Below are 21,869 nucleotides of genomic sequence, written 5' to 3' on the forward strand. Positions count from 1 at the left end.
AAAAAAGAACAAAAACCAATTTTTCACATTTTCTGTGGGATATCCTCTGCTTCGAAATACAACCTTCCCACATGCCTCAACAAAAAATGTACTGTTGCTGCCTACGGTATTGTTCGATTGAAATTTGTATTTTTTGACAGTTGAAAAATCTGCCCAATATTCTCATCTCCTATACTCGAAAGGTTTGTAATTTGTATTATTGTTTATACGGAAAATGAACGTATCGTTTTTCGTTATGAATTTGTTGGTCCTGAAAAGGACCGATTTTGATTGTGGGATGTCGTCACTTATGTAACATCTTAAGCACGTTCACCACGAATACGTCTGGCCAATTGGATATCCTTTGGCATGATGGTAACTCGCTTGGCGTGGATTGCGCACAAATTGGTGTCTTCGAACAGACCGACCAAATAGGCTTCGCTGGCCTCCTGTAGAGCCATAACAGCCGAACTTTGGAAACGTAAATCGGTCTTGAAATCTTGAGCGATCTCACGAACGAGCCGTTGGAAAGGCAATTTACGAATCAACAATTCGGTGCTCTTTTGGTAGCGACGGATTTCTCGCAATGCAACGGTACCAGGGCGATAACGATGTGGCTTCTTAACTCCACCAGTAGCTGGTGCACTTTTACGTGCAGCCTTGGTGGCCAATTGTTTACGAGGTGCTTTGCCACCGGTCGATTTACGTGCAGTTTGCTTTGTACGAGCCATTTTTCTCTCTTTTGCTGTTGTTTGCTTGTCAACGATCAGAAACAGAATGAGGAGAGCGCAACACATTCCCCTCTATTTATATCATTTTGACAGCTCGTTGTATGGCACGGAATGTTTGCATTTTCCCAACTTTGTCGACTGGAATCGGAAAATTTTCTTTTTGATTTTCCTTAATTTCGTCGACAGCAAATAGAAAATCGAGAAAAATCGAAATTTGTGCGGAAATTGAAGATTTTAGCCGGAAAACGGAAAATGCAAGTGGAGGGGAGAAGTGTATATAAATGAGTGCGTACCGCTTGCAAAACATTCAGTATCGACTTGGTCGTTGTGTTGCACAGTTCGAATAAAAAAATAAAATTGAAAAATGACTGGACGCGGTAAAGGTGGTAAAGGTTTGGGAAAAGGAGGCGCCAAGCGTCATCGCAAAGTTTTGCGTGATAACATCCAAGGTATTACGAAGCCAGCCATTCGTCGATTGGCCCGTCGTGGTGGTGTCAAACGTATTTCCGGTTTGATCTATGAAGAAACCCGTGGTGTTCTGAAAGTTTTCTTGGAAAATGTTATCCGAGATGCAGTCACCTACACGGAACATGCTAAACGTAAGACCGTAACAGCCATGGATGTCGTTTATGCCTTGAAACGACAGGGACGTACATTGTACGGTTTCGGAGGTTAAATCATTCTGCGTTAACAAGAGGCAACGCGCTTATTAAAATGGCCCTTTTCAGGGCCGCCAAAATCATAAATAAAAACGATTCGATACTCACTTTCGAACATAATAATACAAAACCGTAATATGATGAGAGGAATAATGTTAATGACATGAAATGATGAAATTGGAATTTCGAATGAAACTTCTGAATGTGTGACGCATGTGTACGTCTTGAGATTAGTTCTGTTTTCGATTATAATTAATGGAGCGTTAACAACAGTAGCAAAATTGGCTAGGGAAATTATTGTGTAAGGGAAAAGGCTAAAAAAAAACAACACAAAGGGACCCATCCATTTTTCTTCATTCACAAGTTGTGTACGTTACAAAGAGTATAGCGTCTGACTTAAGGCGACGATAACAAATTTGATATTTTCTGATTAAAGCCATGCGAGTTGCGCATCATAAAACGCTTTGTTCTTTAAAATTGCAGCTGAAAATGAACGCAGCACCACAGAAAAGCTTCTATTTTTTCTCGTATTATTCTATCGAATGATTCAATTGTTTTTCGTTAAATTTTTGGTCGCCCTTAAAAGGGCGTTTTTTCGGGTATACTCGAGATGTTTCCAGTATACAGGGCACTTAAGCTTCTTTTCGGTCTTTTTCGGCAACAAAACTGCCTGAATGTTGGGCAGAACACCACCTTGGGCAATGGTTACACCCGACAACAACTTGTTCAATTCTTCGTCGTTGCGGATGGCCAACTGTAAGTGACGTGGAATGATTCTGGTCTTCTTGTTGTCACGGGCTGCGTTACCAGCCAATTCCAATACTTCAGCAGCCAAATATTCCATCACAGCTGCCAAATAAACTGGAGCACCAGCACCGACACGTTCGGCATAGTTGCCTTTACGCAACAATCGGTGAATACGACCGACTGGAAACTGTAATCCGGCACGGTTCGAACGAGACTTTGCCTTTCCCTTAACTTTTCCACCTTTACCACGGCCAGACATTTTTCAAATTGGTTTTTTAATTTACTTGTTTACAGCACGAAACTGAATGACTGAATGATACCGAACGTACGCGTCTACTGTCTTTATATGCACGTTCGTTCAACCATATGGATGAATGGGCGGAGCCATCTCGTTGAACAAAAGTGAATATAAAAGTGCGGTACGAATGTGACGGTATTGATATAGTTTCATTGAGTGTATCGTTCAGTAAACATGCCACCAAAGACAAGCGGAAAAGCTGCCAAGAAGGCCGGTAAGGCGCAAAAGAACATTTCGAAAGGCGACAAGAAGAAGAAACGCAAGCGTAAGGAATCTTATGCCATCTACATCTACAAAGTGTTGAAGCAAGTGCATCCAGACACTGGTATTTCGAGCAAAGCCATGAGTATCATGAACAGTTTCGTTAATGATATTTTCGAACGCATTGCTGCCGAAGCATCCCGTTTGGCTCACTACAACAAACGATCGACCATCACCAGTCGGGAAATTCAAACCGCTGTTCGTCTGTTGTTGCCTGGTGAATTGGCCAAGCACGCTGTCAGTGAAGGCACAAAAGCCGTCACCAAATACACCAGCTCCAAGTAAATTGGTTTTAAAAAAAAATGGTTTCACATTGAAATCTCCGACATCAAAACAAACGGCTCTTTTCAGAGCCACCATTTCATTTACGAAAAACATTTGAAATCAATTCGAAAATAATACAAAAAAAAACCGACTCCGAAACTTTGGGTGTGGCTCTACTCCGTCTAACTGTAATTGGGCTTTGGCCATGATTTTTAATATTGTTCTACATAATTGAGAGTGGTCGCTGAGTTTTAGGCTTGATTAGATTTAGACAGTCTCTTTATGAAATCTGCTAGCAATCATTAAGTAGAAGACAAACAAACAAAATGCAATGTCGCCCATCCACAATTCGTTAATAGAAATAAATTTGAGCTGTGTGTGGTCCGTCCACTTTCAGTCGCTATTTCTGTACAGATGTTGACATATATGGGGCAGTCAAGAAAACCGACTTTTTCCACTTTTAAAGGAAGATCCTAAAGGCGAACGTTGACTGTCTTTTCTGGAACATAAAATTTTTTGTCCATCACCAACCGAGTTAAAATAACGGTCTGTTGTTTGCGTCAATCAGTCAATGGGTTAGTAAACAATGATGTCTGCAGAAGAAATTCGAACGCGTTGTAACTCGCATTCAATGTGTTAGTGGCGTGGATTTCATGCCATACCATTACTGTTTGTGGTCATTTCACTGATTATTCCAGTCAGGAAAAAAAAACATTTCCCAGACTCACAGGTCAGATGATGAAAACGTTAGCTCTAATAAACATCGAACAAAACCTCACGTAAATGTTGGCTCGTGAATGTCTGGTGTGCTTGTGCTTTTGTATGTCGGAATCAATAGTTGTTCCATGGATCGAAAGTGGTAAAAAAGTGAATCTGACGAAGAACGAGGACTAGCTAAAGGTCCAACTGCCTCAGAGGGCCCAAATTAAAAGAATCGAAGGAAAGAGTGTTGGGACAGCGCCACAGAATGTAGAGGTTGCAGTGCCCCTTAAAACCATCAAATTTTTCCACACACAGCCAAATGCATACGGATTTTGTTACTGCTTTCGATGCATGTAACTCCATTGCTGCCTAAAATCATTGTGGGCAATCGCTGGACCCCGATTGATCATTAATTTGACTTCATTAAAAAATTAACTTTCGAAGTTCCGATTGCACGTCTGTCACGACGCACTCGTTTTCCATGCGACATTGAATAACCTTGGACGATTGAATGACCTCACGATTAAGATTAGAGTGTCGACATTACGAATCCATCACAACATCCCGGACGGCTCTCGGGTTTCCCCAAAATAATTAACAATTTGGACAATCGTGTACGGTTGGACTACTTTGTGCAAAGTTTTGTATCGTGCTATACAGGCATGATGTTGTTTCCGTGAGGGACTAATGTTTTGTCAGTACCACATTTGCACCGCATTTTTCGAATAAAAATACGCAAATCGTGTGTACCGCAAACATTCAACGCTTTCAAACCGAAATCTAAAAACAAAACATTTACAATGGCCGACACTGCTGTGACCGAAGCTGCTCCCCCAGCTACCTCATCTCCAGCTGCAAAGAAAAGCAAGACTGCTTCTGCTGCATCGAAGAAACCACGAGTGAAGCCAACCCATCCGCCAACAGCCGATATGGTTAATGCTGCTATCAAAAGCCTGAAAGAACGTGGTGGTTCATCGTTGCAGGCAATCAAGAAGTACATCACAGCCAATTACAAGATCGATGCCGAGAAACTATCGCCTTTCATCAAGAAATACCTGAAGAGTGCCGTTACCGGTGGCAAATTGATCCAAACCAAAGGCAAGGGTGCTTCTGGTTCATTCAAACTTTCTGCTACTGTTGCAAAATCAAAGTCCGAATCGGCACCGAAGAAAGCTGCTGCCAAGCCCAAGAAAGCTAAGGCAGCGACCGGTGAAAAGAAACCGAAAGCGAAGAAAGCTGCATCTCCAGCTAAGAAGAAGCCTGCAGCCAAAAGTGCTGAAAAGAAGAAGAAAGCCGCAGCACCAGCTAAAGCAGCAAAGAAGGCTGGTTCCGTGAAGGCACCAAAAGCCCCAAAGGAAAAGTCAACGAAACCGAAAGCTGCCGCTAAAAAGCCAAAAACACCAAAACCCAAGAAGGCAGCTCCAGCCAAGAAAGCAGCACCAAAGAAGGCAGCTGCACCAAAAAAGAAGTAAATTCCTTAAAACACGGGAATTTTCGCCAATTATAAATTGCAATGATCCGATTGCATTGAAAAACACAGCCCTTATTAGGGCTACCAAATTGCTGACGAAAACGTGCAATCCATTTCCATTAATAATACACAACGCGTCTACTATAGTAGTGCGACACTACGACTCGTCGCCATAAAATCAGAATTTTTTGTTGATTCGTTGATTCTTCGAGCTACTTTTAACGAAATTGAACATGTTGATGTACACTACAGGCTCCCATGTATCTTATTATTTTATGTAAGCTGGTCATGCTGAACTAATTTAGGACTGATCACTGCCTATCGAACATCATAATCAAGTTCTGTTGATTTACGTAACAAAACTAAAAAAGAACAAAAACCAATTTTTCACATTTTCTGTGGGATATCCTCTGCTTCGAAATACAACCTTCCCACATGCCTCAACAAAAAATGTACTGTTGCTGCCTACGGTATTGTTCGATTGAAATTTGTATTTTTTGACAGTTGAAAAATCTGCCCAATATTCTCATCTCCTATACTCGAAAGGTTTGTAATTTGTATTATTGTTTATACGGAAAATGAACGTATCGTTTTTCGTTATGAATTTGTTGGTCCTGAAAAGGACCGATTTTGATTGTGGGATGTCGTCACTTATGTAACATCTTAAGCACGTTCACCACGAATACGTCTGGCCAATTGGATATCCTTTGGCATGATGGTAACTCGCTTGGCGTGGATTGCGCACAAATTGGTGTCTTCGAACAGACCGACCAAATAGGCTTCGCTGGCCTCCTGTAGAGCCATAACAGCCGAACTTTGGAAACGTAAATCGGTCTTGAAATCTTGAGCGATCTCACGAACGAGCCGTTGGAAAGGCAATTTACGAATCAACAATTCGGTGCTCTTTTGGTAGCGACGGATTTCTCGCAATGCAACGGTACCAGGGCGATAACGATGTGGCTTCTTAACTCCACCAGTAGCTGGTGCACTTTTACGTGCAGCCTTGGTGGCCAATTGTTTACGTGGTGCTTTGCCACCGGTCGATTTACGTGCAGTTTGCTTTGTACGAGCCATTTTTCTCTCTTTTGCTGTTGTTTGCTTGTCAACGATCAGAAACAGAATGAGGAGAGCGCAACACATTCCCCTCTATTTATATCATTTTGACAGCTCGTTGTATGGCACGGAATGTTTGCATTTTCCCAACTTTGTCGACTGGAATCGGAAAATTTTCTTTTTGATTTTCCTTAATTTCGTCGACAGCAAATAGAAAATCGAGAAAAATCGAAATTTGTGCGGAAATTGAAGATTTTAGCCGGAAAACGGAAAATGCAAGTGGAGGGGAGAAGTGTATATAAATGAGTGCGTACCGCTTGCAAAACATTCAGTATCGACTTGGTCGTTGTGTTGCACAGTTCGAATAAAAAAATAAAATTGAAAAATGACTGGACGCGGTAAAGGTGGTAAAGGTTTGGGAAAAGGAGGCGCCAAGCGTCATCGCAAAGTTTTGCGTGATAACATCCAAGGTATTACGAAGCCAGCCATTCGTCGATTGGCCCGTCGTGGTGGTGTCAAACGTATTTCCGGTTTGATCTATGAAGAAACCCGTGGTGTTCTGAAAGTTTTCTTGGAAAATGTTATCCGAGATGCAGTCACCTACACGGAACATGCTAAACGTAAGACCGTAACAGCCATGGATGTCGTTTATGCCTTGAAACGACAGGGACGTACATTGTACGGTTTCGGAGGTTAAATCATTGTGCGTTAACAAGAGCAACGCGCTTATTAAAATGGCCCTTTTCAGGGCCGCCAAAATCATAAATAAAAACGATTCGATACTCACTTTCGAACATAATAATACAAAACCCTATATGATGAGAGGAATAATGTTAATGACATGAAATGATGAAATTGAATTTCGAATGAAACTTCTGAATGTGTGACGCATGTGTACGTCTTGAGATTAGTTCTGTTTTCGATTATAATTAATGGAGCGTTAACAACAGTAGCAAAATTGGGCTAGGGAAATTATTGTGTAAGGGAAAAGGCTAAAAAAAAAACAACACAAAGGGACCCATCCATTTTTCTTCATTCACAAGTTGTGTACGTTACAAAGAGTATAGCGTCTGACTTAAGGCGACGATAACAAATTTGATATTTTCTGATTAAAGCCATGCGAGTTGCGCATCATAAAACGCTTTGTTCTTTAAAATTGCAGCTGAAAATGAACGCAGCACCAACAGAAAAGCTTCTATTTTTCTCGTATTATTCTATCGAATGATTCAATTGTTTTTCGTTAAATTTTTGGTCGCCCTTAAAAGGGCGTTTTTTCGGGTATACTCGAGATGTTTCCAGTATACAGGGCACTTAAGCCTTCTTTTCGGTCTTTTTCGGCAACAAAACTGCCTGAATGTTGGGCAGAACACCACCTTGGGCAATGGTTACACCCGACAACAACTTGTTCAATTCTTCGTCGTTGCGGATGGCCAACTGTAAGTGACGTGGAATGATTCTGGTCTTCTTGTTGTCACGGGCTGCGTTACCAGCCAATTCCAATACTTCAGCAGCCAAATATTCCATCACAGCTGCCAAATAAACTGGAGCACCAGCACCGACACGTTCGGCATAGTTGCCTTTACGCAACAATCGGTGAATACGACCGACTGGAAACTGTAATCCGGCACGGTTCGAACGAGACTTTGCCTTTCCCTTAACTTTTCCACCTTTACCACGGCCAGACATTTTTCAAATTGGTTTTTTAATTTACTTGTTTACAGCACGAAACTGAATGACTGAATGATACCGAACGTACGCGTCTACTGTCTTTATATGCACGTTCGTTCAACCATATGGATGAATGGGCGGAGCCATCTCGTTGAACAAAAGTGAATATAAAAGTGCGGTACGAATGTGACGGTATTGATATAGTTTCATTGAGTGTATCGTTCAGTAAACATGCCACCAAAGACAAGCGGAAAAGCTGCCAAGAAGGCCGGTAAGGCGCAAAAGAACATTTCGAAAGGCGACAAGAAGAAGAAACGCAAGCGTAAGGAATCTTATGCCATCTACATCTACAAAGTGTTGAAGCAAGTGCATCCAGACACTGGTATTTCGAGCAAAGCCATGAGTATCATGAACAGTTTCGTTAATGATATTTTCGAACGCATTGCTGCCGAAGCATCCCGTTTGGCTCACTACAACAAACGATCGACCATCACCAGTCGGGAAATTCAAACCGCTGTTCGTCTGTTGTTGCCTGGTGAATTGGCCAAGCACGCTGTCAGTGAAGGCACAAAAGCCGTCACCAAATACACCAGCTCCAAGTAAATTGGTTTTAAAAAAAATGGTTTCACATTGAAATCTCCGACATCAAAACAAACGGCTCTTCAGAGCCACCATTTCATTTACGAAAAACATTTGAAATCAATTCGAAAATAATACAAAAAAAAACCGACTCCGAAACTTTGGGTGTGGCTCTACTCCGTCTAACTGTAATTGGGCTTTGGCCATGATTTTTAATATTGTTCTACATAATTGAGAGTGGTCGCTGAGCTTTAGGCTTGATTAGATTTAGACAGTCTCTTTATGAAATCTGCTAGCAATCATTAAGTAGAAGACAAACAAACAAAATGCAATGTCGCCCATCCACAATTCGTTAATAGAAATAAATTTGAGCTGTGTGTGGTCCGTCCACTTTCAGTCGCTATTTCTGTACAGATGTTGACATATATGGGGCAGTCAAGAAAACCGACTTTTTCCACTTTTAAAGGAAGATCCTAAAGGCGAACGTTGACTGTCTTTTCTGGAACATAAAATTTTTTGTCCATCACCAACCGAGTTAAAATAACGGTCTGTTGTTTGCGTCAATCAGTCAATGGGTTAGTAAACAATGATGTCTGCAGAAGAAATTTTAATTTTTAATTTTAATTTTAATTTTAATTTATTTAAGCCAACGGCTGACACCTACTGGCTGTAATTTACAACATAAGAATTTACAAATAGAATAAGGTAAATTCATTAAGCAAAACCGGAGGTGAAATTCGGCCCAGTCGACCCGTCGGAGCCTCGTTTCGCCTTTTGCTTCGTCACTTGATTGAAACTGATCGATCGCGTTCTATTTCGGAAATTCGCGGTCCAGCAGCGCACAACAGTCCACGTTCCATACACTGAATGATTGGGTAACCGGTCCATGAAAACAACTCGCATGATTCTCCATTCGTGTGATCGGTCCACGCAGTCAATATGGAATAAGAAAAGAGCAATTCTTAGAAAGTACAGTCAAGAAGACGTATGACAAGAACTATGAATAACGACCGAAAAAGAAAATGATCAGGTGGCAGAAAGAATAAATCCATGCCTTCTTAACGTCTGACTCGTCAGATGCATAGATTTAACCGACGATCGAAAAGCGAACCGAGTAGTGGACGGGGTGAAAAGGTGTGCGAACACATTGAAGACTCTTGACAAGTAATTGATTGGCTCATATAGCCCGTAATTTACGCGGTGACTTTCAATGACCAGGTACCCAGTGTTGCGTAAAGGCCTGACTGGCTGATTAACACTCAACTTTGAGCGCAAACTGGGCGAGTCTACGCGGTCGCTGAGGACATCAAAGACAAACATTGCTGACAAATTGAGTCGTCTTCGTGCCAGTGATTCGATCTGGATCGACTCACACCTGCTCTCATACGAAGGAAGTTTGAAATTCTCATCCCTCTTAACGGTCCTCCTCAACGCGTATATAAGGAAGTTCTTCTGCACGGACTCGATTTTGTCACTATAGTTCTGGTAGTACGGAGACCAAACGACCGAGGCGTACTCAAGATGAGACCTGACATGAGCGAAGTAAACACTCTTAAGGGCTGCCACACTATGAAAATTTTTACAGATTCGCTTCACAAATCCAAGCATCGAGTACGCTTTAGCTACAATGATATCCATGTGCCTGTTAAACGACAACTCCTCAGTGAGTGTTACTCCTAGATCGCGAACCTCCACAGCCCGTTTCAAGACAGAGCCGGCCACCCCATAAGCAAATCGCAACGGTTTCCGTTTTCGAAAAAAGGACATAGTGACGCATTTACTAACGTTGAGTTCCAGCGCATTCGCTTCAAACCATCGATTCAGAGCAAGCAAGTCTCTCTGAAGAGCGATGCAGTCTCTCAGCGTTTTTACCTCTCGGTATAATTTGAGGTCATCAGCGAACAACGAGCACTTTGAGAACCTGACTGCTTCCATGACATCGTTTATAAAGATCAAAAACAAGAGCGGACCTAAGTGGCTCCCTTGAGGAATACCAGAAGTCACTAAAAACGACTGTGACTTCCACCCCATCAACTTGACATATTGTTTACGATCAGACAGATACGATCGCAACCACCCCAACAGTGAAGAGTGCACTCCAAGTTCTCTAAGCTTACAACGGAGAGAATCGTGTTGAACCCTGTCGAACGCTTTGCGCACATCCGTGTAAACAACATCCATCTGGTTACCTCTTTCCACCACCCGAATTGCTTCGTGTACGAAATCAATCAAATTCGTCGATGTCGATCGACCCTTCATAAAGCCGTGCTGCGTTACCGAGATGATGGGTCTAAGCTTCTCTGTCAGAAGATTGCACACAACGGATTCAAACAGCTTGCCAAACGTAGGAAGAATTGCCACACCTCTATAACATTCTACATCTGACCGTGAGCCACTTTTGAAAATCGGAACTACGTACGATTCTTTCCAACGAGTTGGAAACGTCGATGACAAAGATAGATTAAAGATGAAATGCAGTGGCGTGGTTAGTGCAGTCGAACAATTCTTCAACAAAAGCGGTGAAATATTGTCGGGTCCGTCTCCCTTCGATACGTCCACACTTTTTAGAGCTGTCACGATCTGTTCTTTGCTCAGTGATAACGTTCCAATGTCGATACATTTCCTCAGTCCGAACTCTCTAGTCTCGTCTCGAGAGCCTTCAACAAAAACGTCTTTGAAAAACTCGGCAAATAAGTCGCATTTACCTTGCATTGTCATAGCCCGATCCTCGCCGCGATGCATTAAGCTCGGGTAGCCAACTGTCTTCCTCATGACATTTACGTACGACCAAAATTTGGATGGGTCCGAAGTCAGACTTTCCTCCGTCTTCTTAATGTACGAGTCATAAGCGCGTGACTGTACAGCAGTGAACTGGTTCCTTAATGCGCAATAATTTAAGTAACACCCTGTGCATCCAGGGTGTTTCATTGAATTAACACAGTCCCTGTACTTCTTATGCGCCTTAGACTTCCTGTTCTTTAGCGTCAGCAGGGCCTTGCTGTACCATGGCGGATGGCTGTTCGAACCTTTCTTCTTGAATGGTACAAAGCGGTTGAAACCATCGGTCAGTAACTCATAAAAACGGTCAAAGACACTGTCAACGTTCAAAATTCCAGACAATTCGTCCTCCCAGTCTACTGAAGACAAGTAATCGTTGAGTTTATCAAAGTCCGCTTTCCTAAAATTGAATTCATGTTCGTCATAATTGAACTCAACAACATCATCAGAATCAAGAGAGAATTCAATCTCTAACGGCTCGTGGTAACCATCAACTCTTGACATTGGCGAGTATGAATTTCTAACTACAACATCGCCAGGGTCACTACAGAAGACCAAATCCAACACGTTGCCTTGGAAGTTAAGATTAGCGTTTATCTGATTCAACCCGGCACCAAGCAGACTGTAAAGCAACTCGGCGTTAGCGCTCGTATCAATATTATGCGGCAACAAGGAACTCGGCTCGAAATCCGAGTGAGACAAAAATTCATAAGCGAACTCAGCGCCGTCAGTGGACGACATCCAACGAACCTCGGGCATGTTGAAGTCCCCCAAAATAAACAGTCTATCACCAACGCTTAAATCAACATGACTAATCACTCTCTCCAGCGCAGCTGCGTATCGGTAGTAAACAGCGATTGGAGAATTCGAGGGAATGTACAGATTACAGACATAAACGCACTTGTCTTTCAAACGTAATTTAACGACCACTAATTCAACATCATCGGCCTGTGGAACAATGACTCTCTCGCTAGGAATGCCATTCCTCACAGCGATCAATACACCGCCAAATCGCTGGTGAACGCTGTTGGCCTTAGATCTATCACATCTGTAAATGCAAAATTTATTACCGTCAAACAACTCACCATCGTATATTGCTGGATGAAGACCAGTTTCTGTCAGTGCAATTATGTCGAACTCGCAACCATAGGAGGAAAGTTTGAAGTCTTCAGTTTTGGTACGGAGGCCCCTAACGTTTTGATAGTACATGACGGCTCGATTATTTATGCGGACATTCGACTGTGATTGTGGTGAGGGCAAGCTGGTCAATTGTGCTTCATATGTTGCCGGATGAAGACCAGTTTCTGTCCATGTAATTATGTCGAGATCGTAACCATATGGGAAAAGTATGAAGTCTCCAGTTTTGGTACGCAGGTATTTAACGTTTTGGCAATCCATATCGGCTCGGTTATTCATGGACAATATGGTCGATTGTGCTGATATGGGTGACGGATGTGATCCTTGTGGTTTTGAAGATTGTGGCAGTAGCAAGGCCGATGTATGATGAATTTTGTCCAAAAATAATGAATCTGCAGGTGTTATGTGATGCTCGGTGAGATCATTCGTGGTGTGATCTCTTCGATTGTCCATAGTTGGTAATGTAGTCGCCGATGAGGAATACATTTCGTCATAAAATAACAAATCAGCAGATGCTGTGCAATGCTCGGTAAGATCGCTCGTATTGCAATCTCTTCGATTGTCCAAATTCGTTATCGCAGCATCGTTGTCTAAACGGTTCGTTGCATGTGTTACGTTGTCATCATTACGGTTGCAGATTTCGGTCAATGAAGTGTCGTTGAATCTTCGGTTCCAGTTGCTTCTACCAGTTGCCTCTTCGTTGCTTCCAATGTAGGTGACATTATTGTTCGAACGCGTTGTAACTCGCATTCAATGTGTTAGTGGCGTGGATTTCATGCCATACCATTACTGTTTGTGGTCATTTCACTGATTATTCCAGTCAGGAAAAAAAAAACATTTCCCAGACTCACAGGTCTAGATGATGAAAAGGTTAGCTCTAATAAACATCGAACAAAACCTCACGTAAATGTTGGCTCGTGAATGTCTGGTGTGCTTGTGCTTTTGTATGTCGGAATCAATAGTTGTTCCATGGATCGAAAGTGGTAAAAAAGTGAATCTGACGAAGAACGAGGACTAGCTAAAGGTCCAACTGCCACAGAGGGCCCAAATTAAAAGAATCGAAATAAATCGAAATTGGAAAGAGTGTGCGGACAGCGCCATAGAATGTAGAGGTTGCAGTGCCCCTTAAAACCATCAAATTTTTCCACACACAGCCAAATGCATACGGATTTTGTTACTGCTTTCGATGCATGTAACTCCATTGCTGCCTAAAATCATTGTGGGCAATCGCTGGACCCCGATTGATCATTAATTTGACTTCATTAAAAAATTAACTTTCGAAGTTCCGATTGCACGTCTGTCACGACGCACTCGTTTTCCATGCGACATTGAATAACCTTGGACGATTGAATGACCTCACGATTAAGATTAGAGTGTCGACATTACGAATCCATCACAACATCCCGGACGGCTCTCGGGTTTCCCCAAAATAATTAACAATTTGGACAATCGTGTACGGTTGGACTACTTTGTGCAAAGTTTTGTATCGTGCTATACAGGCATGATGTTGTTTCCGTGAGGGACTAATGTTTTGTCAGTACCACATTTGCACCGCATTTTTCGAATAAAAATACGCAAATCGTGTGTACCGCAAACATTCAACGCTTTCAAATCGAAATCTAAAAACAAAACATTTACAATGGCCGACACTGCTGTGACCGAAGCTGCTCCCCCAGCTACCTCATCTCCAGCTGCAAAGAAAAGCAAGACTGCTTCTGCTGCATCGAAGAAACCACGAGTGAAGCCAACCCATCCGCCAACAGCCGATATGGTTAATGCTGCTATCAAAAGCCTGAAAGAACGTGGTGGCTCATCGTTGCAGGCAATCAAGAAGTACATCACAGCCAATTACAAGATCGATGCCGAGAAACTATCGCCTTTCATCAAGAAATACCTGAAGAGTGCCGTTACCGGTGGCAAATTGATCCAAACCAAAGGCAAGGGTGCTTCTGGTTCATTCAAACTTTCTGCTACTGTTGCAAAATCAAAGTCCGAATCGGCACCGAAGAAAGCTGCTGCCAAGCCCAAGAAAGCTAAGGCAGCGACCGGTGAAAAGAAACCGAAAGCGAAGAAAGCTGCATCTCCAGCTAAGAAGAAGCCTGCAGCCAAAAGTGCTGAAAAGAAGAAGAAAGCCGCAGCACCAGCTAAAGCAGCAAAGAAGGCTGGTTCCGTGAAGGCACCAAAAGCCCCAAAGGAAAAGTCAACGAAACCGAAAGCTGCCGCTAAAAAGCCAAAAACACCAAAACCCAAGAAGGCAGCTCCAGCCAAGAAAGCAGCACCAAAGAAGGCAGCTGCACCAAAAAAGAAGTAAATTCCTTAAAACACGGGAATTTTCGCCAATTATAAATTGCAATGATCCGATTGCATTGAAAAACACAGCCCTTATTAGGGCTACCAAATTGCTGACGAAAACGTGCAATCCATTTCCATTAATAATACACAACGCGTCTACTATAGTAGTGCGACACTACGACTCGTCGCCATAAAATCAGAATTTTTTGTTGATTCGTTGATTCTTCGAGCTACTTTTAACGAAATTGAACATGTTGATGTACACTACAGGCTCCCATGTATCTTATTATTTTATGTAAGCTGGTCATGCTGAACTAATTTAGGACTGATCACTGCCTATCGAACATCATAATCAAGTTCTGTTGATTTACGTAACAAAACTAAAAAAGAACAAAAACCAATTGTTCACATTTTCTGTGGGATATCCTCTGCTTCGAAATACAACCTTCCCACATGCCTCAACAAAAAATGTACTGTTGCTGCCTACGGTATTGTTCGATTGAAATTTGTATTTTTTGACAGTTGAAAAATCAGCCCAATATTCTCATCTCCTATACTCGAAAGGTTTGTAATTTGTATTATTGTTTATACGGAAAATGAACGTATCGTTTTTCGTTATGAATTTGTTGGTCCTGAAAAGGACCGATTTTGATTGTGGGATGTCGTCACTTATGTAACATCTTAAGCACGTTCACCACGAATACGTCTGGCCAATTGGATATCCTTTGGCATGATGGTAACTCGCTTGGCGTGGATTGCGCACAAATTGGTGTCTTCGAACAGACCGACCAAATAGGCTTCGCTGGCCTCCTGTAGAGCCATAACAGCCGAACTTTGGAAACGTAAATCGGTCTTGAAATCTTGAGCGATCTCACGAACGAGCCGTTGGAAAGGCAATTTACGAATCAACAATTCGGTGCTCTTTTGGTAGCGACGGATTTCTCGCAATGCAACGGTACCAGGGCGATAACGATGTGGCTTCTTAACTCCACCAGTTGCTGGTGCACTTTTACGTGCAGCCTTGGTGGCCAATTGTTTACGTGGTGCTTTGCCACCGGTCGATTTGCGTGCAGTTTGCTTTGTACGAGCCATTTTTCTCTCTTTTGCTGTTGTTTGCTTGTCAACGATCAGAAACAGAATGAGGAGAGCGCAACACATTCCCCTCTATTTATATCATTTTGACAGCTCGTTGTATGGCACGGAATGTTTGCATTTTCCCAACTTTGTCGACTGGAATCGGAAAATTTTCTTTTTGATTTTCCTTAATTTCGTCGACAGCAAATAGAAAATCGAGAAAAATCGAAATTTGTGCGGAAATTGAAGATTTTAGCCGGAAAACGGAAAATGCAAGTGGAGGGGAGAAGTGTATATAAATGAGTGCGTACCGCTTGCAAAACATTCAGTATCGACTTGGTCGTTGTGTTGCACAGTTCGAATAAAAAAATAAAATTGAAAAATGACTGGACGCGGTAAAGGTGGTAAAGGTTTGGGAAAAGGAGGCGCCAAGCGTCATCGCAAAGTTTTGCGTGATAACATCCAAGGTATTACGAAGCCAGCCATTCGTCGATTGGCCCGTCGTGGTGGTGTCAAACGTATTTCCGGTTTGATCTATGAAGAAACCCGTGGTGTTCTGAAAGTTTTCTTGGAAAATGTTATCCGAGATGCAGTCACCTACACGGAACATGCTAAACGTAAGACCGTAACAGCCATGGATGTCGTTTATGCCTTGAAACGACAGGGACGTACATTGTACGGTTTCGGAGGTTAAATCATTCTGCGTTAACAAGAGCATCGCGCTTATTAAAATGGCCCTTTTCAGGGCCGCCAAAATCATAAATAAAAACGATTCGATACTCACTTTCGAACATAATAATACAAAACCCTATATGCTGAGAGGAATAATGTTAATGACATGAAATGATGAAATTGAATTTCGAATGAAACTTCTGAATGTGTGACGCATGTGTACGTCTTGAGATTAGTTCTGTTTTCGATTATAATTAATGGAGCGTTAACAACAGTAGCAAAATTGGGCTAGGGAAATTATTGTGTAAGGGAAAAGGCTAAAAAAAAACAACACAAAGGGACCCATTCATTTTTCTTCATTCACAAGTTGTGTACGTTACAAAGAGTATAGCGTCTGACTTAAGGCGACGATAACAAATTTGATATTTTCTGATTAAAGCCATGCGAGTTGCGCATCATAAAACGCTTTGTTCTTTAAAATTGCAGCTGAAAATGAACGCAGCACCAACAGAAAAGCTTCTATTTTTCTCGTATTATTCTATCGAATGATTCAATTGTTTTTCGTTAAATTTTTGGTCGCCCTTAAAAGGGCGTTTTTTCGGGTATACTCGAGATGTTTCCAGTATACAGGACAATTAAGCCTTCTTTTCGGTCTTTTTGGGCAACAAAACTGCCTGAATGTTGGGCAGAACACCACCTTGGGCAATGGTTACGCCCGACAACAACTTGTTCAATTCTTCGTCGTTGCGGATGGCCAACTGTAAGTGACGTGGAATGATTCTGGTCTTCTTGTTGTCACGGGCTGCGTTACCAGCCAATTCCAATACTTCAGCAGCCAAATATTCCATCACAGCTGCCAAATAAACTGGAGCACCAGCACCGACACGTTCGGCATAGTTGCCTTTACGTAACAATCGGTGAATACGACCGACTGGAAACTGTAATCCGGCACGGTTCGAACGAGACTTTGCCTTTCCCTTAACTTTTCCACCTTTACCACGGCCAGACATTTTTCAAATTGGTTTTTTAATTTACTTGTTTACAGCACGAAACTGAACGACTGAATGATACCGAACGTACACGTCTACTGTCTTTATATGCATGTTCGTTCAATCATATGGATGAATGGGCGGAGCCATCTCGTTGAACAAAAGTGAATATAAAAGTGCGGTACGAATGTGACGGTATTGACAGTTTCATTGAGTATATCGTTGAATAAATATGCCACCAAAGACAAGCGGAAAAGCTGCAAAGAAGGCCGGCAAGGCACAAAAGAACATTTCGAAAGGCGACAAGAAGAAGAAACGCAAGCGTAAGGAATCTTATGCCATCTACATCTACAAAGTGTTGAAGCAAGTGCATCCAGACACTGGTATTTCGAGCAAAGCCATGAGTATCATGAACAGTTTCGTTAATGATATTTTCGAACGCATTGCTGCCGAAGCATCCCGTTTGGCTCACTACAACAAACGATCGACCATCACCAGTCGGGAAATTCAAACCGCTGTTCGTCTGTTGTTGCCTGGTGAATTGGCCAAGCACGCTGTCAGTGAAGGCACAAAAGCCGTCACCAAATACACCAGCTCCAAGTAAATTGGTTTTAAAAAAAATGGTTTCACATTGAAATCTCCGACATCAAAACAAACGGCTCTTTTCAGAGCCACCATTTCATTTACGAAAAACATTTGAAATCAATTCGAAAATAATACAAAAAAAAACCGACTCCGAAACTTTGGGTGTGGCTCTACTAACTGTAATTGGGCTTTGGCCATGATTTTTAATATTGTTCTACATAATTGAGAGTGGTCGCTGAGTTTTAGGCTTGATTAGATTTAGACAGTCTCTTTATGAAATCTGCTAGCAATCATTAAGTAGAAGACAAACAAACAAAATGCAATGTCGCCCATCCACAATTCGTTAATAGAAATAAATTTGAGCTGTGTGTGGTCCGTCCACTTTCAGTCGCTATTTCTGTACAGATGTTGACATATATGGGGCAGTCAAGAAAACCGACTTTTTCCACTTTTAAAGGAAGATCCTAAAGGCGAACGTTGACTATCTTTTCTGGAACATAAAATTTTTTGTCCATCACCAACCGAGTTAAAATAACGGTCTGTTGTTTGCGTCAATCAGTCAATGGGTTAGTAAACAATGATGTCTGCAGAAGAAATTCGAACGCGTTGTAACTCGCATTCAATGTGTTAGTGGCGTGGATTTCATGCCATACTGAAGAAATATTAAAAATCACTTCTTTATTTTCAAACACTTTATTAGAAATTAATTCAATTACACACAAAAACACAATGTCACTTTTGGTATGGTTAATTCTAATAGTCGCGGGTCGGGTGAGACAACTTAAGACAAATTAAACTGAATGAAACTGAATGAATCCTTAGCTAGCGTTAAACCTTTACTTATAGTGAATTTAACATTGAAGGTATAGCAAGTCGTAAAAAACCCATTAAATTTTATTGTTTTCCCATATGCGCTTATTCATAAAAAACCAAGATTTTCATCTTCGGAATTTCTTAATTGTTTTTCTCTCTAAGAGGTCTTTCTCTTGTACTAGTTCAATCATACATTTTCCATATAGTCAATGTATTTTGAATTTCTCATAAATCAAAAGACTTTCTTGAGTAGAAATACTCCCGCAAGCATTTGGCGGTTATTTAACGAATATTGAAAATATAATGCAATCGACAATGGTATACAAAATTCTTGTTGCATCATCTTTAATCGCCTAACTTGCTACTATAATGATAATCTATTTAAAGGCGTTATCTCAAAATTAAGTAGTATGAGATCTTCAAGAATTATTTGAATTAATTAATGATTGAGAAATAATTCCTTTACATCATTCCCCTCAAGAAGTGTGATATAAGGGATCACACGACAAAAGAAAAAAAAAAATATTATGAATATTCACGCATTCACTTCGACTAGCTATTCCTCTTTTCACAAAAAGTGTGATATTCATATAACACTTAAATTGTCTCGACCTTTAACCAAATTCTACTTAAAAAAAACAAAACAAAAATAGTTTTAAAACTAGGTTAACCTCCCGGACGCCTATCCTAAAATTAAAACAAGTTCGGAGAATGACAATAAGTCCAGTTAACTGCTTAACTAAGAAAATCTATAATGAAAATAAGTATCAAATTTTTTAACTTTGTCTTTATGAATCAAATTTTCTTCTCATTTGTCATCGACTATCGTTATGGTTGGTTCTTTAATTGACTTAACTTTATATTTGTGTCTTTCATTTACTTCAATCAATACCAAATCATTAGGCAATAATGATTGTGGTTTACAATTTTCATCATAAATTACTTTCCGTTTCTCTTTAGATCTTTTCAAAAATTTCTGAGCGAATTGATTTGCAATTTGTAATCTGTATTTGGTTTCTTTGTGATATGATTCTATGTTGTAAACTGGGTCAACTGTAACTGAATTCAAAAATTCATAATTTTGAGGTAAAATTCCAAAAATTAATTGAAATGGGCAATAATTGTTAATAGCGGTGGATGGAGTTGTGTTATAACAATACGTAAAATATGATAACCAATGATCCCAATCAGTTTTACTGTCACTGATGTACGATCGAATATACTCATTAAAAGTTATGTGTGACCTTTCTACTGTACCTAACGTTCTATGATGATATGCAGCTGACGTGTTATGAGGAATTTTCAAAAATGTACACGATTCCTCAATTCAAATATTTTGTACCTCGATCAGTCAATATTTGCTTTGGTCCACAGATAAGAATAAAATTCTCAAATATAGCTTTAGCTATAGTATTTGCTTTATGATCTATTGTGAGAATAGTAACTTGATACTTAGTTAAGTCACATATAATTGTAACAGCATATTTTTATAATTGTAACAACCACGATTGGACGTTGGAAAAGGTCCAATAGTATCAATTGAAACTAAATCGAAAGCTTTTTTTATTTTTGGTGTTGGAGTAAAAGTCAATTCTTCTTTTGTTTTAGGAAAAGTTTTGACATTTCGCCACTTTACAATCTTTAAAAGAATTTTACTTTGAATTAGGGGACAAAAAAAAATTGTCAAAAAAATACTGAATAATCTATTCGTTGCTTAATTTTCGAAAGGTGCATTTGTTTTTTTTTTCATTGTTGTCTTCATTCTGTTTTTTTTTTTATTTGTTTTATCGTAATAAATCTTCTTTTTCAAATTTAAATGAGCTTACTTTTAATAAACTTTTTTTTTTATGGATGGTTTTGCTCTAAAATAGCTACTGCTTCTTAGTTTATCATAACATATGTATTTTTAATCACTGAGTGTAATAATCAAAAGAAATTCAAATTCAAAAAGTGAAATAAATGACACTAATTAAGGTTAATTACTCCTTGCATGTGTCAAATTCAAATATCTCTTCTTCTTGATATACTCAATTGATGAACTACACTCAATGAATTGACATAATTAAACATGAACTCAACAATTTTTCTACTTTATATCAGCCTAACTTGGGAATAGACTCAACCTGTCTATTAATTTATTTATTGTCTGGCCTCTTACTCGAACCACGATAGACATTGACCTTAGTCAATGTATCTTTAACAATAAATATTATACCAGAAAAGTAGTAATGACTAAATGTTTATGCCGTTAAAATTTGAATTCGAATTCTTCATATAATAAATGTTCACCTCCTCAATAATAATAAAATGTTTGACCTAACAGTCATAACTTGGGACAATTATGAAATTATTACAAACATTGGTTGAATGCCCTATACATAAATCAAACAACACACGTGAAAATGATTAATTAATCGTGTGGGTTACAATTAAAATTTGACAGTGTTGTGCACACACTGCAAGATTTAAACCTAACAGGATCTTAGGTACATGTTAACAAATTAAAATTGATCACGATTAACTGGATCCATTAATTTTGAGGTGAATCTAAGGGCTACGGCAAAGGCTATACATTGATAATCATGGTCTTGGCATGCATATCTGAAGTTCACAGTTCTTAAGGCAACTGAGCCTAATGAGTTCATTTATCAAAACGTTCATTATTTATTTGTCAGAGTACTAAAATTACATAAATATTTTGAAGAATGACAACCATTGCACTTTTCTATACTATTGTTATCAAGCTGTCGATAATGTCGTACACAATTTGATCAAGTGGTCAAAATTTATTATTTAGTTAAAATTAATTGTGAAATAAGTTGCATGGCAAAAATCATTGATTTAATTGCGTTAATTTAAAAGATTCATTGGATTGATTGCATTTGATATAACGATGTATCTTTTTACTTTTACTCAACTTTTCCTCTCCACTTTGTACTGAGCTTTTTATTTCTTCATGATTATGGGAACTGTAAGGACGTTGATTTGCATTATCATTGATTGAACTGTCTCGAATTTGTCTACTATAAAAAGTTCTTGTTCGTTTAAAATTACAAATTGCACAATTGACGATAACTCTCACTATGTCTGCACAAAGATTTTTCCAAAACACTTGTC

The 21,869-nt window shown here is 40.1% G+C and overlaps 10 protein-coding genes across 10 annotated transcripts; 8 read left to right on the top strand and 2 right to left on the bottom strand.

Moving 5' to 3' along the window:
* The first annotated feature begins 1,003 nt into the window (after positions 1-1,003).
* Positions 1,004-1,406, top strand: LOC119083001 (histone H4). The gene has a single exon (XM_037192636.1). The coding sequence runs from the start codon at positions 1,075-1,077 to the stop codon at positions 1,384-1,386; it is 312 nt and encodes a 103-aa protein (XP_037048531.1). The 5' UTR covers positions 1,004-1,074; the 3' UTR covers positions 1,387-1,406.
* Positions 1,407-2,555: 1,149 nt separating this feature from the next.
* Positions 2,556-2,964, top strand: LOC119082997 (histone H2B-like). Its single transcript, XM_037192633.1, has one exon. It carries the CDS (start codon positions 2,589-2,591, stop codon positions 2,958-2,960), a length of 372 nt encoding a protein of 123 aa, XP_037048528.1. The 5' UTR covers positions 2,556-2,588; the 3' UTR covers positions 2,961-2,964.
* Positions 2,965-4,352: 1,388 nt separating this feature from the next.
* Positions 4,353-5,197, top strand: LOC119082984 (histone H1-like). The gene has a single exon (XM_037192621.1). It carries the CDS (start codon positions 4,442-4,444, stop codon positions 5,111-5,113), a length of 672 nt encoding a protein of 223 aa, XP_037048516.1. The 5' UTR covers positions 4,353-4,441; the 3' UTR covers positions 5,114-5,197.
* Positions 5,198-6,479: 1,282 nt separating this feature from the next.
* Positions 6,480-6,868, top strand: LOC119083004 (histone H4). The gene has a single exon (XM_037192640.1). It carries the CDS (start codon positions 6,551-6,553, stop codon positions 6,860-6,862), a length of 312 nt encoding a protein of 103 aa, XP_037048535.1. The 5' UTR covers positions 6,480-6,550; the 3' UTR covers positions 6,863-6,868.
* A 544-nt stretch (positions 6,869-7,412) lies between these two features.
* LOC119082992 (histone H2A) lies at positions 7,413-7,901 on the bottom strand. The gene has a single exon (XM_037192628.1). The coding sequence runs from the start codon at positions 7,849-7,851 to the stop codon at positions 7,477-7,479; it is 375 nt and encodes a 124-aa protein (XP_037048523.1). The 5' UTR covers positions 7,852-7,901; the 3' UTR covers positions 7,413-7,476.
* Positions 7,902-8,042: 141 nt separating this feature from the next.
* LOC119082995 (histone H2B-like) lies at positions 8,043-8,440 on the top strand. Its single transcript, XM_037192631.1, has one exon. It carries the CDS (start codon positions 8,065-8,067, stop codon positions 8,434-8,436), a length of 372 nt encoding a protein of 123 aa, XP_037048526.1. The 5' UTR covers positions 8,043-8,064; the 3' UTR covers positions 8,437-8,440.
* Positions 8,441-13,876: 5,436 nt separating this feature from the next.
* On the top strand, positions 13,877-14,722 carry LOC119082987 (histone H1-like). Its single transcript, XM_037192624.1, has one exon. The coding sequence runs from the start codon at positions 13,967-13,969 to the stop codon at positions 14,636-14,638; it is 672 nt and encodes a 223-aa protein (XP_037048519.1). The 5' UTR covers positions 13,877-13,966; the 3' UTR covers positions 14,639-14,722.
* A 1,282-nt stretch (positions 14,723-16,004) lies between these two features.
* On the top strand, positions 16,005-16,444 carry LOC119083000 (histone H4). The gene has a single exon (XM_037192635.1). It carries the CDS (start codon positions 16,076-16,078, stop codon positions 16,385-16,387), a length of 312 nt encoding a protein of 103 aa, XP_037048530.1. The 5' UTR covers positions 16,005-16,075; the 3' UTR covers positions 16,388-16,444.
* A 502-nt stretch (positions 16,445-16,946) lies between these two features.
* Positions 16,947-17,436, bottom strand: LOC119082991 (histone H2A). The gene has a single exon (XM_037192627.1). It carries the CDS (start codon positions 17,373-17,375, stop codon positions 17,001-17,003), a length of 375 nt encoding a protein of 124 aa, XP_037048522.1. The 5' UTR covers positions 17,376-17,436; the 3' UTR covers positions 16,947-17,000.
* Positions 17,437-17,562: 126 nt separating this feature from the next.
* Positions 17,563-17,962, top strand: LOC119082994 (histone H2B-like). Its single transcript, XM_037192630.1, has one exon. It carries the CDS (start codon positions 17,587-17,589, stop codon positions 17,956-17,958), a length of 372 nt encoding a protein of 123 aa, XP_037048525.1. The 5' UTR covers positions 17,563-17,586; the 3' UTR covers positions 17,959-17,962.
* Positions 17,963-21,869: the final 3,907 nt, after the last annotated feature.

The sequence above is a fragment of the Bradysia coprophila genome, unplaced genomic scaffold (genome assembly GCF_014529535.1).
Source record: "Bradysia coprophila strain Holo2 unplaced genomic scaffold, BU_Bcop_v1 contig_522, whole genome shotgun sequence".
Classification (NCBI taxonomy): domain Eukaryota; kingdom Metazoa; phylum Arthropoda; class Insecta; order Diptera; family Sciaridae; genus Bradysia; species Bradysia coprophila.

What these genes read in the sequence shown, in the direction of transcription:
- LOC119083001 (XM_037192636.1), top strand. Translation starts at nt 1,075, where the DNA reads ATGACTGGACGCGGTAAAGGTGGTAAAGGTTTGGGAAAAGGAGGCGCC.
- LOC119082997 (XM_037192633.1), top strand. Translation starts at nt 2,589, where the DNA reads ATGCCACCAAAGACAAGCGGAAAAGCTGCCAAGAAGGCCGGTAAGGCG.
- LOC119082984 (XM_037192621.1), top strand. Translation starts at nt 4,442, where the DNA reads ATGGCCGACACTGCTGTGACCGAAGCTGCTCCCCCAGCTACCTCATCT.
- LOC119083004 (XM_037192640.1), top strand. Translation starts at nt 6,551, where the DNA reads ATGACTGGACGCGGTAAAGGTGGTAAAGGTTTGGGAAAAGGAGGCGCC.
- LOC119082992 (XM_037192628.1), bottom strand. Translation starts at nt 7,851, where the DNA reads ATGTCTGGCCGTGGTAAAGGTGGAAAAGTTAAGGGAAAGGCAAAGTCT.
- LOC119082995 (XM_037192631.1), top strand. Translation starts at nt 8,065, where the DNA reads ATGCCACCAAAGACAAGCGGAAAAGCTGCCAAGAAGGCCGGTAAGGCG.
- LOC119082987 (XM_037192624.1), top strand. Translation starts at nt 13,967, where the DNA reads ATGGCCGACACTGCTGTGACCGAAGCTGCTCCCCCAGCTACCTCATCT.
- LOC119083000 (XM_037192635.1), top strand. Translation starts at nt 16,076, where the DNA reads ATGACTGGACGCGGTAAAGGTGGTAAAGGTTTGGGAAAAGGAGGCGCC.
- LOC119082991 (XM_037192627.1), bottom strand. Translation starts at nt 17,375, where the DNA reads ATGTCTGGCCGTGGTAAAGGTGGAAAAGTTAAGGGAAAGGCAAAGTCT.
- LOC119082994 (XM_037192630.1), top strand. Translation starts at nt 17,587, where the DNA reads ATGCCACCAAAGACAAGCGGAAAAGCTGCAAAGAAGGCCGGCAAGGCA.